The sequence below is a fragment of the Molothrus aeneus genome, chromosome Z (assembly GCF_037042795.1).
Source record: "Molothrus aeneus isolate 106 chromosome Z, BPBGC_Maene_1.0, whole genome shotgun sequence".
NCBI lineage: Eukaryota > Metazoa > Chordata > Aves > Passeriformes > Icteridae > Molothrus > Molothrus aeneus.
Window position 1 is genome coordinate 8,639,140 of NC_089680.1, and position 16,412 is coordinate 8,655,551.

General features: G+C 41.2%; 1 protein-coding gene across 1 annotated transcript in view; it reads left to right on the forward strand.

Moving 5' to 3' along the window:
- UNC13B (unc-13 homolog B) overlaps positions 1 to 16,412 on the forward strand; it is a 207,235-nt gene that overhangs the window by 133,574 nt on the left and 57,249 nt on the right. The window contains exons 15-19 of the mRNA XM_066568646.1: positions 3,101 to 3,328; positions 3,621 to 3,762; positions 12,395 to 12,564; positions 13,422 to 13,537; positions 15,352 to 15,515. Of these exons, the coding sequence (XP_066424743.1) occupies positions 3,101 to 3,328; positions 3,621 to 3,762; positions 12,395 to 12,564; positions 13,422 to 13,537; positions 15,352 to 15,515 (820 nt within the window). The remainder of the gene's footprint in view (positions 1 to 3,100; positions 3,329 to 3,620; positions 3,763 to 12,394; positions 12,565 to 13,421; positions 13,538 to 15,351; positions 15,516 to 16,412) is intronic.

Here is a 16,412-nt window from a genome sequence, read left to right on the forward strand (position 1 = left end):
GATAGTTAGACACCATGGTGATGAACAGTTGTTTGCTCCCAGAGTCCTATGTAGGAAAATATTTGCACAGAAGGAAGAAGGATACCTTTATTTGAAACTTGAATATCTATTTTAAGTTTCAAGAATATATAATTCCTAAGCATTATCCGCCTACTGAACAGCTGCCTTCTATCCTGACAGTGTTGCTTTCTTGAATTCTTCTTAAAGCATAGAATAACAGCACTGGTGGTGTACTAATAGCTGTATCAATACAATTCCCAATATAGATATATTTGCTTTCTGTTTCCAGTCATAAATTGACTGATAATTCTGTCATAGAGAAAAAGAAGGAAAGCCCAAAAGCTGTACATGTTACTTGTATATTCCAGTGCCTTTCTGTTGATATTCACAGGATTTGAAAAGCTGATGCATTGACCAAAAATGTCTTTGCAGCTTGAAGAAGCAATCCCAGTCCAAGAGCAGGAAAAGCACCCTCTGCCACTCAGTATAGTGACATGTTTTGCATTTAAAACACGTACATGATAGTTAATTAGTCCCCCAATGGTTGGTTTAGAAGCCCTCTTGGTTTTGTACCAAGAAGCAGGTTTCAAAATTAAGAAAGAGTGTGTTGTTGAGACAGCAGAGCAGATACTGTCTGTTCTTTGTTTGTCTGTATTGTTAAATAAGGTGTCTGTCTGATTCAGGCTTTTGCCCTGCAATTCAGGCACAGTCTCTGCAGGCAGAGAGGGACCTTTTCCAAGGAAGGAATAATGAAGCTGCCTGGACAAATTATCTGGGCATAGTGGGGAAGCAGTGTGGGTGGAGGTGAGGGGTTTCCTCTGGAGTCACAAGGCAGAGCCAAGTGTTGGAGGTGACTAGAGGGCTGTTGGGGTCTGTGTGTCATGGCTTGGACATTGTGCAACCCAGAGTGCCCTGGACTGCTGCTAGGCTTGCAGAGGGATAAATCCACTGTGCCAGGTCTCTCAAGGTTGTGGGGATGTTAAACATGTTTTTTATTAGAATTCCTCCATTTGTCCAAACTTGCATTATAAGGCCTCATTTGATGCTCCTGCAGTGCTTGCATTAAGGCTAGTTTTAATTGGTTCTTAATTTCCCTGAAGTCAGAAAAGTCAGGGCAGAGTTGATGTCTTTGGATCATGACAGATCTCAGAATTCCAGCTAGGAAAGGCAAATTGTTCAGTTTGGCCTTTCCCAAATTCCCAGTAGTTTTCTGTAGTTCTGCATATAAAGCATAGAGTCCGTCTCCATCCTCAGGAGACCTAGTTCTGTTAAAGCTGAATAGCACTTCTTATCTGAAGTTCAAAGCATAGCCCCTGGTATCATTTCAGTTTCATATTCCTTTAATAAATGTTAGGTGCATCACTGGTGAGTAGAAACAGCAGGGACTGTGTAATTAATTTCAGTATTTTTGATTTCATTTCATCTTAAGCCAACAACAGGAAACTCTGGAGCATGTACTTTTTATTGTACTAAATGAAATACTGAACATCAGGCCTCTAGCAAGGAAAATGAAAAAGTACTCAGGTAATGTAAAATTATGGCTTGTTTCACACCCAGGTCCTTAATAACACGCTTTGGTATGCAGTGTCCTTAATGAACTTCTGACACTTCAGTGGTTACAGTCTATTGCAAGCTGAAACTCTTTTTATTCTCTTTGCTTATGTACTGCTGGGCTCCTCTGTGTGTGTTCATAGGACTTTTTTTATATTTAGTCACTACTTGCTGAAACAATATCGTATGCAAAACTGTGGTTTCTTATAGCATGGGTACTTCAGAAATCATATTTGCTCACTTCTGGAAGAAAACAGAAAACAGTCATGGATCTTTGTGGATCAATGACTCCCTTTGCACACATTTTGCACCTGCTATAATACATATTTTTAAGGTAATTTAATATTTGGTGAATACTTGAATTGAGGACATTTTTCCTGGGACTAATCTTACTTTAATTAAACTATCCTAGAGAAGAAAAACAAACAAAAGTATATTACATTAAACAGAAAGGTTATGATTGAAGGTGTTCATAGGACTTTTCTACTGGTTTAACTTAATCTCACTTAAGATCATAATTTGAAATTGCTGCAGACAGTGTATAGAGAGACTGTGTGCAATCCTGAGTTCCTGCTTTTCATTTCACACCTGAGTTACCTGCCCTGTTAGCTCACATTGGTGCTTTTATTGATGCATGTCTCACATCTGACACAGTAGTCAATTTCTAAATTCTGACAGTAAAAATGATTGTCAGAATTGAGTAGGAAGTATTTGGTGGTGGGAGTAGTCTTATCTCATAATTATATGAACTTTGAAATTTTTTTAGGTATGCAAGTGACCAGAGGCTTCTCTTTTGTCAGATGGGGTTGACTACCTGTGCAGTTATAGACTCTGTGCCTGGCTCTTGTGTTTCCAGCTGCTGGACACTGTGGTAGCACTACATGCTTATAATGGCTCAGATTTTGAACTGTTGAGTTTGCTGTCTTACAGGTATTTGTTGTAGTTGATATACCTATGCAGTTCTAGAAATTGATTATTTGAGTTGTCTCTGTGTGAACTGATAAAATAGAATGGCATCCAGAGAAGCAGGAGACATAGATTTGCAGTGACTCTGAGCTCAGCAGGGAGCTTTGTGACACACATGGGTTGAAAATGCCGACACTGGAGACTCATCTGAGCTTCTCTTCTGTGGTGCTGGAGTGAAGCTCTGAGACAAGCTCATAGGTACTATTTGTAAGGGTGGTCCTATGTCCCCTTCTTAGCACTTGCCTAAGCAAGGATTTATTTGTTCATAGCAAGGTGATGAGAGCAGAGGCCATGCTGTTAAGAACGTCAGTCCTGGGTGTTCTTCAGCTGTAAGGATATTAAATTAACCTGCTCTTAGATGGGCAATCTGATCCCAGACTATAGAGGAACTACTCCTTCTGCCTCCAAATGGCCCAAGGTCTCTGTGCACGTTGGAACACGGGGAAACAGAGTGTGAATGTCAGTATCAGGAGCCATCACGTGAAGGGTAACTTGTAGCTTCGATCCCCCTGTCCAGATTCAGTGAGACATGATTTTGTGTGTGTTTGTTCCTGATGAGCATTGTGTATTTTCTGGTGCACAGGAGCAGCAGAGAAGAGCTCGAAGCATGGAGCTGAAGACCGGACCCAGAATTTCATCATGGCCATGAAGGATCGCATGAAAATCCGGGAGCGGAACAAGCCTGAGATCTTCGACTTGATCAGAGATGTGTTTTGTGAGAGCAAAATGACACATGCTCAGCAGATGAAGACAGTGAAACAGAGTGTGCTGGATGGTACCTCAAAATGGTCAGCAAAGATCACGATCACTGGTGAGTGGGATTGTCGTGGGGTCTCTTGGTCTCACTTGGGAGCCTCAAGTAAGAGAGTTAGTGTGGAATTATAACTCTGACCTCTGTGTCTTTCTGCTGAGTGCACATACAGGTAGCAGGTGCAGATACCCCCATTGCAGGTGCTGTAGTGCACCATGAGCTGCAGCACATCAGAAATGCTCTGATGAGGGATATTCCTGTTTCTCTGGGCATTATGAGCTGATACTTCAGGTGGTGGTTGGATACATTGTCTTGTTGCAGGGTGGTGGTAACCCTTCTGTTTTCCTTTCAGTGGTGTGTGCTCAGGGTCTGCAGGCCAAAGACAAGACGGGGTCCAGTGATCCATATGTAACTGTTCAAGTGGGTAAAACGAAGAAGAGGACAAAAACGATCTTTGGGAATCTGAACCCTGTGTGGGAAGAGAAGTTTTACTTGTAAGTTCTCTGACAAGGACTCTCAGCTCCATGTCACCTGTTTGTATGATTTGAGCTTTGACAGCTGTGTCTTCTCTCTCTGTACGCATTCCCACATCACCTGTAATTTGGGATGGTTCTATTTTTGCTCAGCATTGTGTGTGTGTGTGTGTGTGTGTGTGTGTGGAGGGTTGACATCTTGAACAATGTATGTAGTGCACACCTATTTATCCTACCTGTCTTCCTTGTGTATATACAAATTGTCTGCTTTATGAACACTTCTATACTGATGTTCCGAGAGAATGCTAAAGGGAAAGGAGAATATTTAAATCAACGGCTATTGTTCCTGGCTAAAAAAATTCCTTGTAACATGAGAGTAAAATTCGTGTAAAAGACTAAGGAAACTTCTGTGGCCTATTTCTGGGATCTGCTACTATTTGGCAACCAAGTTTAAAGGTAATTAGTTTCCAGTTGTCTGCGACACCAGCAGCCTCTTCTTTCAGTTTTGGAACATCAATGCAACAGTAACTCAAAGGAGTTATTGTTGCGAGGGAGAGCTTCCAAGATTACCAATGTGTTGAGGTTTGAGTTTAAAGCAAAGTCTGGAGGCACAATTCTTTAGATAACATTGTTCTATCCTGCTTTTATTGAATAAGTATATATTACTTATATATTACTCAATTTGTCATTGAAGATGTTAAAAACCAAAATGGAGACATGAAATCCAACTACTGTTTTCTGGCTGATCTCATTAAACATCAACAATCTTTATTTCCTTTAATGTGGAAGGTCTTCCATTGTACCATCTCTCTTCTTCATTTCTTTTCCTCCCTGTTCTTTCCTAAACTGCTTGGTGGGGAGCTCTCTCTGCAAAGTGCAATTCGTTTGTGTTTTAAAATCAGTTTCACATCAGTCCAGCTTTGTCTTTACAATGTACAGTAGAAACAAAATTATTTTTAAGCAGTTTTGAGCTACTCATTAACATCAGAAAAATCCTACTGCTATTTTGAATGAGTAAGCCCCTGGCTTTATTCTTAGTTTAATCCGAGGTAACATTTCGCCTTGCTAAGTGGTAAGAATGCTTAGGTGCCATTTGGATAACTCTAGTCACAATAGCAGCAAGTCTGTGTGGGAGCCTTAAGGACCTTGATTTACCATGCCAAGTAGTTACCATGGTATTTGCAGTGTGCTCCCTTCTAATTTTAGGAGCCTCAGCAAATACTCAGTTTAAAGATAGATAGCCGTGTGTGATAAATGTCACCATTTTAACGGTGACACTGTTTAGACTTAATGGCCATGTCTGTGATTCAGCAGATAACATGCTCTTGGACATTAGAGTTGATGCTACTTTCTGTCTTGCCTATGGTGGTTGCCTTCCTTGTCTTGAAGAAGCAAGAGGAGATGAAGGAAATGAGCATAGTTTCCACACTGATGGCTGGAGAGCATTCAGTACTGCAGTTTATTGTTTCATTAGAAGGTGTCAAAATTCACCTTCTGCTGGATGAGGAGAGAGTAATTTAGTAGTGTGTGCAGCACTGGTTTTCTACACACCCGTGTTTCTATTTCGCATTTATGGATCTTTTTGCAGCTTACATCTTTTTAGGTTCTAAAATTTTCTAATCAAATGGAAATTTAATTCAACACATTCAGGCCCAAAATACCCATTACATACCAGGCTTTTTTAGAAGAGATTGTCAGGTCAATCAAGAGATTGTCAAATTTTATGGGGTTGGATGGGAAGGTGTCTTTGATTCTTGAAATGAGGTTAATTTCTTGTAGTGAGAGAAAGGTGTGCTGGTAGTTACTGAAAACCTTGCAGTAGATATGTGAAAGCTTTGATGTTCAAAATGGTTAAACAATTAAAAAGGAGCAAGATGTGTAAGTAGAGAGGTCAGGTCAGTTACTAATGTGTTTGTCAACAGTGCTGGCTTGGTGGACTTGTTTGTTGCTGATGTTCACTAGGTGCCTAGTGCCTTCCATGTGATCACTATTCCAGTGTGTTTTCAATGGTTGAATGTAGAGCCAGAAATCTGTGTGCACAGTCATTAAAACCATAACACTGTTATTATAACCACGGCATGAATGAAGGTACATGTTGTACAAATTAGTGATACAATTCTTTCCATAAGCTCAATAAAGTTTATTAAAAGCAGCTTAAATAGGTTTGAAAATTTTTATGTCTCTGGTATTTTAAATAGGGGGGTTTGTACTTATTTACAGTGATTGACAGAAAAGTATATAAACTTAAACATCTCTCCCTAAAAATGGCTTTGTTCGTTTTCCATGTATTTTCAGAAAAAAAAAATGTGGTAGGTTTGACCCAATTCTAAAGTACAGATTTAGAATCATATTTTAGAAAAGGCAAAGTTCAAAATGCTTTGGGTTTCCATTATAAGTGCTTTTTAGGTCATTACTAGCCTGTGTAACTGTAGGCATCTGCTTTGATTAATCACCAGTTCTTGCAGTGTGTTCATGTTGCCTGAGCAAGCAATTTGCAGGCTGTTTCTTTCTGAAAATTATCTCTTTTTATATTTACATCTATAGCTTTAGGAAATAGGGTGTTATGGAGAGATTTTTGTATATTTTATCAGCATTTGAAGACCTTTGAAAACATAAGGTGTTGATTTTTCTGCTCTGTTCAAAGCGTTGCAGGCTTGATGCAGACTCTGCATATGTGGTGCTTGGCAGCAGGAAGCTTGGTGGGGGACTCCAGCCACTGCTGTAGCATAGTGTTCTGTGAACATGCACTAAGGAAACCCTGCTTTCCTTGGATTTGCATCCTTTCCTCCTGCAGTAAATCCTGATTTCTTTCCTCTAGTTGTGATGAGCAGGCTTATAGATATCCTCCTCCATTTGCTGTGTACTTCTCTCCCCATGCCCTGAGCTCTCTTCCCTTGCCCTCAGCTCTAGCTGGACAGAAGGCAGCATGTGTCCTGCCTGCAGCTGGATTCTGAGGTGTGTGTAGTGGTTGGTCCATGAGAGCCAGCTGGCTGCAGGCTTTCCAGGGACAGCAGCTGGTATGGGTTTCTCTTCTCAATCTAGCTGTTGTTTTTTTCTCACAAAACCTGTTGGAACATAGAAGCTTTCATAACAAGTCTGCATAACTCTTGTTTCCTTAGGAAGCAGTCCGGTAATATTAGAAGGAAGCTATTTTTGCCATATTCAGTGCAATTAAAACAAGACAGTAATTCCCCATTTTGACATGTTTTAGACTGTTGGTGAAAATTACAGGGCTCCTGGAATCTTTTTTTTTCTGTAAAGGCTGAAGTTAAGCATCATTTTGCATGGGTTACAATAGGAGACAGTGCTTAGGAGGATAAAGCTGACCACAGGGCAATTTCAGCTTTAAAGGGAGAGCTCTGGGATTGTTTGGAGGCAGCTTTTCCGTACCTTTTGTTCAGGGAATGCCATGATCTTTAAAGACTGTGAGTACTAAATGTTACTGTTCTCTCTGGCGTAGGTGCAAAATTACTTGTTCATTTTACAGTAATATCCCCTTGAAGTTGTGTGGTTTGAGTACAGCTGTGTTTGAGGTTTTGAATGGTGGGTATGAAGTCATTGCCTGGAACAGATTACATTGTCTCTGAACAGGTTGCAAGAGGCATGTTTATTCTTTCTCACTGCAGAAGAATAACTGAGTTAAAATGAATGCAGGGCCTCCTGCTAGCAGACAGCAAATATTTTACTGTGCAGAACCCACATGATATGAATACTTGTTAATCCTTTGGGAATGGTGCTACTCTCAAGTAACCACTATCTAGCTACCCAAAGGCTTCTGTTTCCTCCCAAAATTTTCCTTTTAGCTGCTGGAGCAAGTTGTCAAGCTCAACATCTTTCAGTTATCTCTGTGATTATATGTGCTGTTCCAGAGCTGTATTTTAGACTTCTTCTGAGATCACTGTGTTTATAACAATTGCAACTGTCCCGCTCAGACTCCCTTCACTGTGTGGCAGAGGCCATCCAGTTTGTCTTGCTTTCTTTAATCTCCAGGTACTGCAGGTACTGAAGCTGGCACTCTGATAAAATCTCACTTGTTTTCCTGCTCAGTTACCAACATGAGACTTAAATCTGAATGCAGACCTGATGCCTCGTGGCAAGCACCAATTGGAAAGCTGAGTTAATGTAGCTAGTGATATAAAATGCAGAATCACTTCATCTGCTCTTTGTAGTTAGACGAGGTGCACCATTAATTTGTCAGTTGGTGTTGTAACATTGGGTAACAGCAAATGATTGTACTTGTTCTCCTAAGAAAAGAGCTTCATGCTAGTAAGAAGTGAAAACTCATTTCTTTGTTCTTAGACAGCAACAACGGGCTCTCAGGGCATATTATTGTGCTGTCATGCTTAACTTACAAAGTACTAAGGATTTTCCTTCGTTCTCTTTCCACTCTGATTTTGCCTTAGGTGTTTTCTCCACTGTCCTTTTTTCTCCCTAAAAGAGGAGTCTTGTCATTTTTTAAAAATGAGCCTCTTCTGAGAAGTTTTTGCCTTCCATTCTTGCTATGGTTGGCCACAGCTCAGCTGCCACTTGGACCCTGCAATGTTTTGACACTTCATTTGTACCACATTTGAATCCTCCTGCTTTTTCAGTTGTACCATTTCTCAAAACAACTTTTTTTCTGCTCCTCCTCTGTATGTTGTTGCAACTTTTTACTGGTCTTTCACATACTGGTTGCTACAACTACTCCTTCCTTTCTCATTTTCCACAAAATAATTACCTTTTTTTAGGCTTTGCTCCTCAGAAGCAGAACTGTACTCTTCAAATGACCACAGGTCCTAACATCATGCTGATCTGTTCTCTCCTTTGCATTTTCCCACTCCAGGACTCTCATCCATTATTTCTGCAAGCAGGTCTTCACTTTCTTTCTTTCTTTTTTTTTTTAGCATTTTATGAAAAGTTCCCTGCACTGGACTGTGGAACTTTACAGGCCCTTCTTCAGAACTGTGTCAGCAGGAAGGAAACTGCTCACAGAATATGAACACACAGACATTCACCAGACTCTTTGAACAATAAATATTTTTGGTTCAATACCAAAAAAACCTCAGAAATACAATAAAACTACTTAATTCTGGGCTCAACTGACCTACATTAAAATCTGCAAAATGTTGTTGCTTCCTCTGGTCTTTTACTTTCCTTGTCTGTTCTTGTGTAAATCTATGTGTTGTGTTTTGTCTTTATTAGCCTGTCAGCTCTACAGGGTAGAATTAGCAAATTCAGCACAAATATTGTTGGGGTTTTTGTTTTGAAGAATGAATCATTGGTTCAGAAGTAGTATTCTGGTCATTTTTTGACACTTCTCCTTTTTCTTTCTCTCCACGTTTTGAAGGAGATGAGGCACAGTCAATGCCCTGTCCCAGATCCCTGACATCATCCAAGCCCATCTGTCCCAGCTTTTACAGACTGGCAGGGATCTCAGAACTAAGAATCATTTCCTACAGTTTTTTTTCAGAAGTTGGAGCTGCATTAGAGGGATACAAATTACTAACTTCGTTGTGGGAGGAACTATAGTGCAAATTCAACAGTTGCTTGTTCTGTTTAGCCACCAATATACTAATTACTGTGTGTGTGGGCATGTCACTGTGTGAGCAGACCAGAATTAACCACATCTTCGTGTGCTCTCGTGCTTCCCCTCAGCTGGGCATGGGAAGAGACCCAAATATTGACAGTGCAGGGGACGTGTGTGGGTGTTGGGGCTTCGGTGCTGTGTAAGACTAAAGGGGAATGTGGCAAAATGGATCGAGCTAGAGAGTGGGATAGTGAGCAAGTCAGCAGAACCAGGCTCAGCTGCTTCCAGTGCAGCAACAACTGGCTTGAGGCAGAAAATCTTAATGGGAAAAAAAAATCTGATTTTAATTTTTCTTTTAGATTTCATATGCTGTTTCTGGAAAATGTAACTTCATTTGGTAGCTTGAAGTGTAAAAGCAAGTGCTTTTATAAAAATGGCACCACTCCAAACACTGAGACAATACGGGTAAAAAATAAAGGGTTTGAGCCATGTACATAGCAAACCTGGTTTCTAATCTCTTGATCTCTGAAATGGACCTGAAAGTATTTGGTAATTTCTTCCTTTTGGTGGGGTCACAGAGTGTTTCTTTTCTCTGCATCCTTTTGGGAAAAGCTGTGAGAGCTCAGCCGTAGGAGGGTGGACAGACATGTGTGTGCATGCAGTGAAATCAAGCTTCATAAAAACATAACAAGAAGTGGGGCAGGCATCTTGAGAAATATACCAGCTGCTGTATTAATGATGGGGAGAGCTTCTAGCAGCAGAGCTTGTTAGCCACAGTCTTACGGAGTTGTGTCACTGTCACAAATTGGAAGCTATTAGCAAGCCCAAGTCTTCCAACACTCATGATTCTGTTTTGGGGTGCTCACTTAACAGTGAACTGGTTTTGACGCAACTGTGTTACTACAGTTACTACAGAACTTCACCAAATCAAGGACTATGGTTCCACAGACTTACTCTTTTGATGGTAAGCTACCAGCTCAAGGCTTTCAGCTGCGGTAAGCAAATGGTAAAGCTCACTCTCTGGCATGGCACCAGCACAAAAGAAAGCAAGTTGAACAGTCTCTTAAAAACAACAAGGAAAGGTGTGGTAAAATAGAAGCTTTAGTAGCTCAGTAAATGCTAGTGGAAAGCTTCCTGTAGGATGTTGCAATGAATTATGCTGCTGTCTTTGAGTGAAGGATGCCAGCCACCTCAGGAGCAGGGGATGATGCGTGTGGGACTGTTTAAGTTAGATTTAGGTTTGAACAGTCAACGTTTTCCTTGAGGAAGGACCATTGGAAGCAAAGAAAAAAGACTAAAGTGGTCCTAGCAAAGAGCTGTCAGCCAGAAGGTGATGTCTGAAGAAGTCAGGAGTTAACTTACGGATGCTTGGTAAATGGCAGTGTGTCCCAGTTGTGTTTTGAGGCACTTGTGCATTTCTGAACACTGAGCCTCTACAATGTGCCAGGCTGTACAGTAGTGCACTGTGTCAGGAAAAGAGGATTTCTTTTACATGCTTAGGCTGTATTGCTGGCAGACATGGCAAAGCACTCGGATAAATCTGAGAGCTACAAAGAGCAGCATTTCGAACCATTCCCTGCTTGTGAACACTTGTTTGCATGGTTTTGTTGGGAGGATATTCTTGAAGTAAAGGAGGAGGAAGAGGAGAGTGAAGATGGGAGACAGACATTGAACCTCTTTTATTCTGAACTCTAAATACAGATTTGATTGCACAGTAAAGGCAGGGAACAGTGATGTGCTCTGCCTGTGATCCGAGCTGCATGGAATTGCCTCTAACCTTTCCATATAATTCCCAGCTATTCCCCTCTACTGGAAAAATCAGTAGGAGCTGCATGGATGTCTGTTAAACATTGTCCAGAATCACAATGGTGGCAATAAGAGCCCAAATGGTTTCTTGGCAGAGAGCATGCTCATAACCAGCCACTGCCACATCCTATTGACCAGGCTTAGCAGAGCTCTTCTGACCCATTTCTTCTTTCTCCCTGTTGCTTAGCAACAGATACAGCATGTTAATGTTAAAAAGGCTGGAAAACAGGCCTTCAGCAGCAGTTGCCTGTTTTCATAGGTTTTATTTGCTTGAGGGTAGACATTTGTAGTGGTTATGGTGAGTAATCACCCTTGTCATGGTCTCATATGAGCATTCAAATTGCTTTATTGCATGGCCTGTAAATGAGCAGAGCTGTTATAATAAGGTTCTACCCACTTCTGACATCCAAGAGCCTGTTTGGATATACAAAAGATATCTGAAACACCTGAAAAATGGGGGTAGAGTCTTTAAATCCCATCTGTGCATTAAACTGGAGGGTGCTGATTCATCAAACAGTAAACTGCTTCTTTTAATTGAAATGTCTTTATTGATCTGCCCAGAGCACAAAGTATCAGTCTAAGCTGTGAATAATAGGCAGAATCAATTCTAGTAATTAAATACCAATGCTGTAACTACTGTATCACACCCGTTCTCCTCAGGCAGTGTGGTGTATCATCTGATTGTAATGTCTTATGCATTGATACACTACTGCTTGGTGACTTGCTTGAAGAAAGACTTCTACCTCCACCTGAACTATTTATCCTTTGTTAGAAACCAGCACAAAGGGTGTTTGTCACAGGTCTTCACTGTGCTAACCTAGAAACTGCATAAAGACAGGTAGCCCTTACAGCCTACAGCTGAGCAGGAGGTCATTGATGGAGAGAGCTGTTGAAACCAGTTAGATGATGATTGTCATTTTTTGCGGGGGTGTGTGCTGGCATTAACCAGCCTAGCTATCCCCTGGCTTCTGTAGGCTTCACAGCAAAACTGACAGCTGTGAAGAGAATTCCCAAGTTCTGTGTGCTGCTGCTGAGAGTGAGGACAAGCAGCAGAGTCACACTGCTTGAGAAGTCAGAAGTTGGTGGCTGAGGTCGGGCAGGGTTGTCATTCAGCATGCATTTGGAGTATTTGCCATGTCACAGGAGCATTTAGAGTGCACCAACAAGGTGTTGTGTTGTTCATATCAGACACTCCACTTTTGAATAAATGCACATTGTTTTCACTTTGCTAATGCATCTCTCTGATGTTGGAGGAGTAGGTCAAGAGGAGTACAGAGAATGTAGCAAATAAATGTTGGCTGCATTGCACACTCTTAAAATTACATTTTCTCTTTTTTGCAGTGAGTGCCATAATTCCTCTGACCGGATCAAGGTGCGAGTGTGGGATGAAGATGATGACATCAAGTCTCGTGTCAAGCAGAGGCTGAAACGCGAGTCAGATGATTTCCTGGGGCAAACAATCATTGAAGTTCGCACTCTGAGTGGAGAAATGGATGTGTGGTACAACCTTGGTGAGCAGGGCCTTGGGGCTGAAAACTTGTTACGTGTTGGTTTGGGAATGTTTGAGAGCACTTGGATGCATGTGGAGAATTTACAAGAAGGGAGAAAAGTTTACATGGTTTCAGCAGCATATGATGCTGCTACAGAGCAGCTGCAAAGCTGATTCCAGTTAAAATGGAATGTAACCTGCCAGAAGGTTGATGTTTTTCTCTGTCAGCTATTTAAAAATATAATAGAAGAAATGCTTGGAGCATGACTCTTTTTCCACGTGCTGTCCTGTGTTCTTTTTTTTTGGTGTCAATACAAGCATTTTAGCACTCTGTAAGAACATCAGGTGCATTGCACTGGCCTGGCAAGTTGTTGAGACCTTTTTCAGTGACTGTTGTAAAGGGTACCAGCAAGCAATCAGATGGTGCTGAGTTGACAGGCATGTGAACCTGTCATGTCCTAGGAGATCCAAAATCTTCTTCCAGCAGTTCCCAGGAGTTCAGGGCTATGGTGAAGTTAGGGACAAATTCCGCATCAGTCAGCCCTGTTCTCAGAAAGGAATCTGTCCTTGGTGGTTCTAGTTCAGCTGACTGAATCCAAGAGCCTATAGCACATTTGCTGGCAGAAACGGTGTCTTATGTCCAAAAATGTGCATAGTTCTAATTAGATGTGTCATATTGAGGGTGTATCATGGCAGTTGTTTTGCTCATGTCTACCTAGTATTATTCAATGTTTTGAAAGAAAATAGAAAGTTTTCACTGTGATGACTCAGCCCAGGTTCCAGCAGTTTCCAGCAGTTTCTTTTGCCAGTGTTGTCATCCTGAGATGGCCATGCTCTGAACATGAACAATGCAATAATTGCTGATGGTTTGCCTTCTAGAGAAGCGAACAGATAAGTCTGCAGTGTCCGGGGCTATTCGCCTACAAATCAGTGTGGAGATCAAAGGCGAGGAGAAAGTGGCTCCATACCATGTTCAGTACACTTGCCTTCATGAGGTAAGAAGTGTGAATATCTGTTCATTCTGACTATTGAAAAAGCAATTTTCTGATCTTTATTTTCTTGAAATGTTCCTCCTTGCCCTAGGTGAGCTTTCTTTTCCCTGCCATGCAGTGGTAACACACTGAATCATCAAACCCACATTTGTCAGGGAGCAGCTTTAAGCTGTCTCTCCGACACTGGCTGGCTCAGTGTGTCCCACTGTCACAGCTGTGCTACTGTCAGAGATCAGGCTTTGGTTTCACTCAGAACCCATGATGAGTTTAAGGTGGAGAAACCTGTGAATTTCCTTGAGTGATGTTTTCAGCAGGTACTGTATCTCTGTCTTTCTTTAGAGGAAGCATACTAAAATGCATTATGAGTAAATTCTGATTGAGGAGTCTCTGTCTTGGGCTGTTAAGTGATGCAGGTATTGGTGGTATAAATTCTTTTGTCCTGCTGCAGTGGTGTGTAGTCATGAACAGCTGTTGGGGAGCAGAAGATTAAGCTGAGGTTTCTGGGTACTGACTTGTCTCAGGATGGACTGAGCTAGACAAGCAGTGCTGCAGAAGTTGGGAGAAATCCAAAGATGACCTGTGAGAAAGACTAAAGGGAAAACCCTGTCTTGGAGAGATGCCCAGTCTGTCTATGTCAAAGAAAAGGCAGGCAGCAGGGTCAGTCTCAAAAGTGCCTGAATAAGGAAGAGTAGTCAGAACCCTGTATACAAGAATATCCTGAGGTCAGTGAGGGTTAAGAAAATTCATCTTACACAGAGAAGGACAGTTGTATCACAGAGAGGAATGTTCATCTGCAGGAACAGTATATTTATCCAGCCACTGAGCTGGAGGAGTTCTGTGGTGTCTTCTGCCCTTACTAGGGAACTCTCTGTAAGACAAGTATGAAGCTCAGAAAGTAGGCTTCTTTTAGTAGGCTGTATTGTATCCTTCAATACATATTTATTATTTTTCATTTCATGGCTACTATTTAGTAAGCTGTTTTGGTTTTGTCCTTTGAACATGCATGTTCATTTGCTGCTCTTTTTTTTGCAAATAGGTATCTTCTTAACTATCACATTTTTCTTTTGTGTATTCTAAAAGGAAGATGATTTGCAGCAAGAATAATATAATCAAGAAAAATAGTACTGTAAAGCAGAGTCCTCTAGCTACTAATGAGATCATTAGACTTCTGCATCGCTTACTGTAGGGAGCCACTCTCTGAAAAGCTGATGAATCTGTAAGTGACATGAATTTGAGGATTACTGAGAAGCCCACTGAGCTGAATGTGCAATTTCTGCATAGCAATACTAAGCTGAAAACTTTTGCAGTGTTAGATAAAGTGAAAGGTTACGTTGAATAATAATAATGAGAGTGTCTAGTTGTTAGGGGTGATCTTAAGGCTATGCTTTTCAGGAAGAGAAATCTGTTTGGACTGTTCTGTATAATAATAATTACAATCCTGATACAGAGCTGTAACGTCAGCTAGTTTAAATAGCTTGTCCATATTAAGGCATTTTCATGATGAGGACAGAAATGCGTAGGTTTGAGGAAAACTAATTAGTGTATGGTTTCAGTGCACTGAAGCACTCTTCTGAATCGTTCACATTGTCTACTGGGTAAAGTTGTAGGTATGCATGTGAAAAATTCAGCTATGAGATTCGTTCAAGAAGAAAAGAAGGTAAAAGCAGAAAATACAGAGTGGGCAGGGGAAAAAAAGAGGAGGAGAACAAAGAAAATTGTGATAGTGCCACCCCATCAGCAGTTTCATGCTCTTCATGAATCTTGCTTAGTGGCTTCAGCAGCCTCACATACAGACTTGTCCTTGTTTTGTTTTTCAGAATCTCTTTCACCATCTCACGGATGTGCAAGGGAATGGGGTGGTGAAGATCCCTGATGCCAAAGGAGATGATGCATGGAAGGTGTATTTTGATGAGACAGCCCAAGAGATCGTGGATGAATTTGCAATGCGTTACGGCATTGAGTCAATATACCAGGCCATGACGTAAGATGCATTTCCTGTGTTCCTTAGTGCAGATAATTGGTGTAACTGATGGATGTAACTCTCACTGTTTAGCAGGTGAAGTGTATCGATAATGGAAAGCTTGGCAGTGGCAGCTGCTCCTTACGGGTCTTACCGTGAATGGGAAGAGACTTCCTGTCTTTGAATCCCTGGTGTCCTCAAAGTCTAAAAATTATTGTCTGCTGTTTCTGTTTTGAGACTCCCCAACCTCTCTGAGAGCTCTTCTGTTAAAAAGGTGTTGGTCAAGGTTCTCACTGAAGGTTTCTGATGATACGAGAAGGGATGAGGTTTTGTGGAAGCATTTGTCCTAGATGTCTGTTGAGTTACAGGTCTTTGAAGACGCTGATTTCCCAGGTGCTGCTGAAAGCACTTCCAGAAAGTTTCAGTAATGTTGCCAGTGATTTGTCCTCTTTGGAGCTAGGTTAAGGCAGTTCTGTATCTTTAAAGAACCTTCTCCTGGTCTCTATACTTTTACTTGGATTTGGGATTAGTCATTCTTCCTCTTAAAGACTACCATTGCTATACTTAGCTCATTTCTTATTTCAAATGTAATATAAAATGTAGCAGACAAAAGTGAACTTTTTCACATTAGAAGCTAAAAGTTTTGGGTTATGGGTCCTTAGATGAGTTATGAGCTGCATTTATGTGACCTTGCAAGCAGCTTTTCTGCCTATTGGTTTAAGCCAAAATGGAAAAGAATTGGCAGGTTTCACTGGAGGTCTGGTCACTGCTTATAGCAGGGCTAACTTGAAAGTTGGACTAGGCTGCTCGGGGATGTGAAAAATTTCCAAGGATGAAGGTGGAAGCCTCTCTGATTAGCCCCCCATTCCTCACAGCTTCTCTTCTTAAAGCTAAGTGAAGCCATTTCATTATATTTAC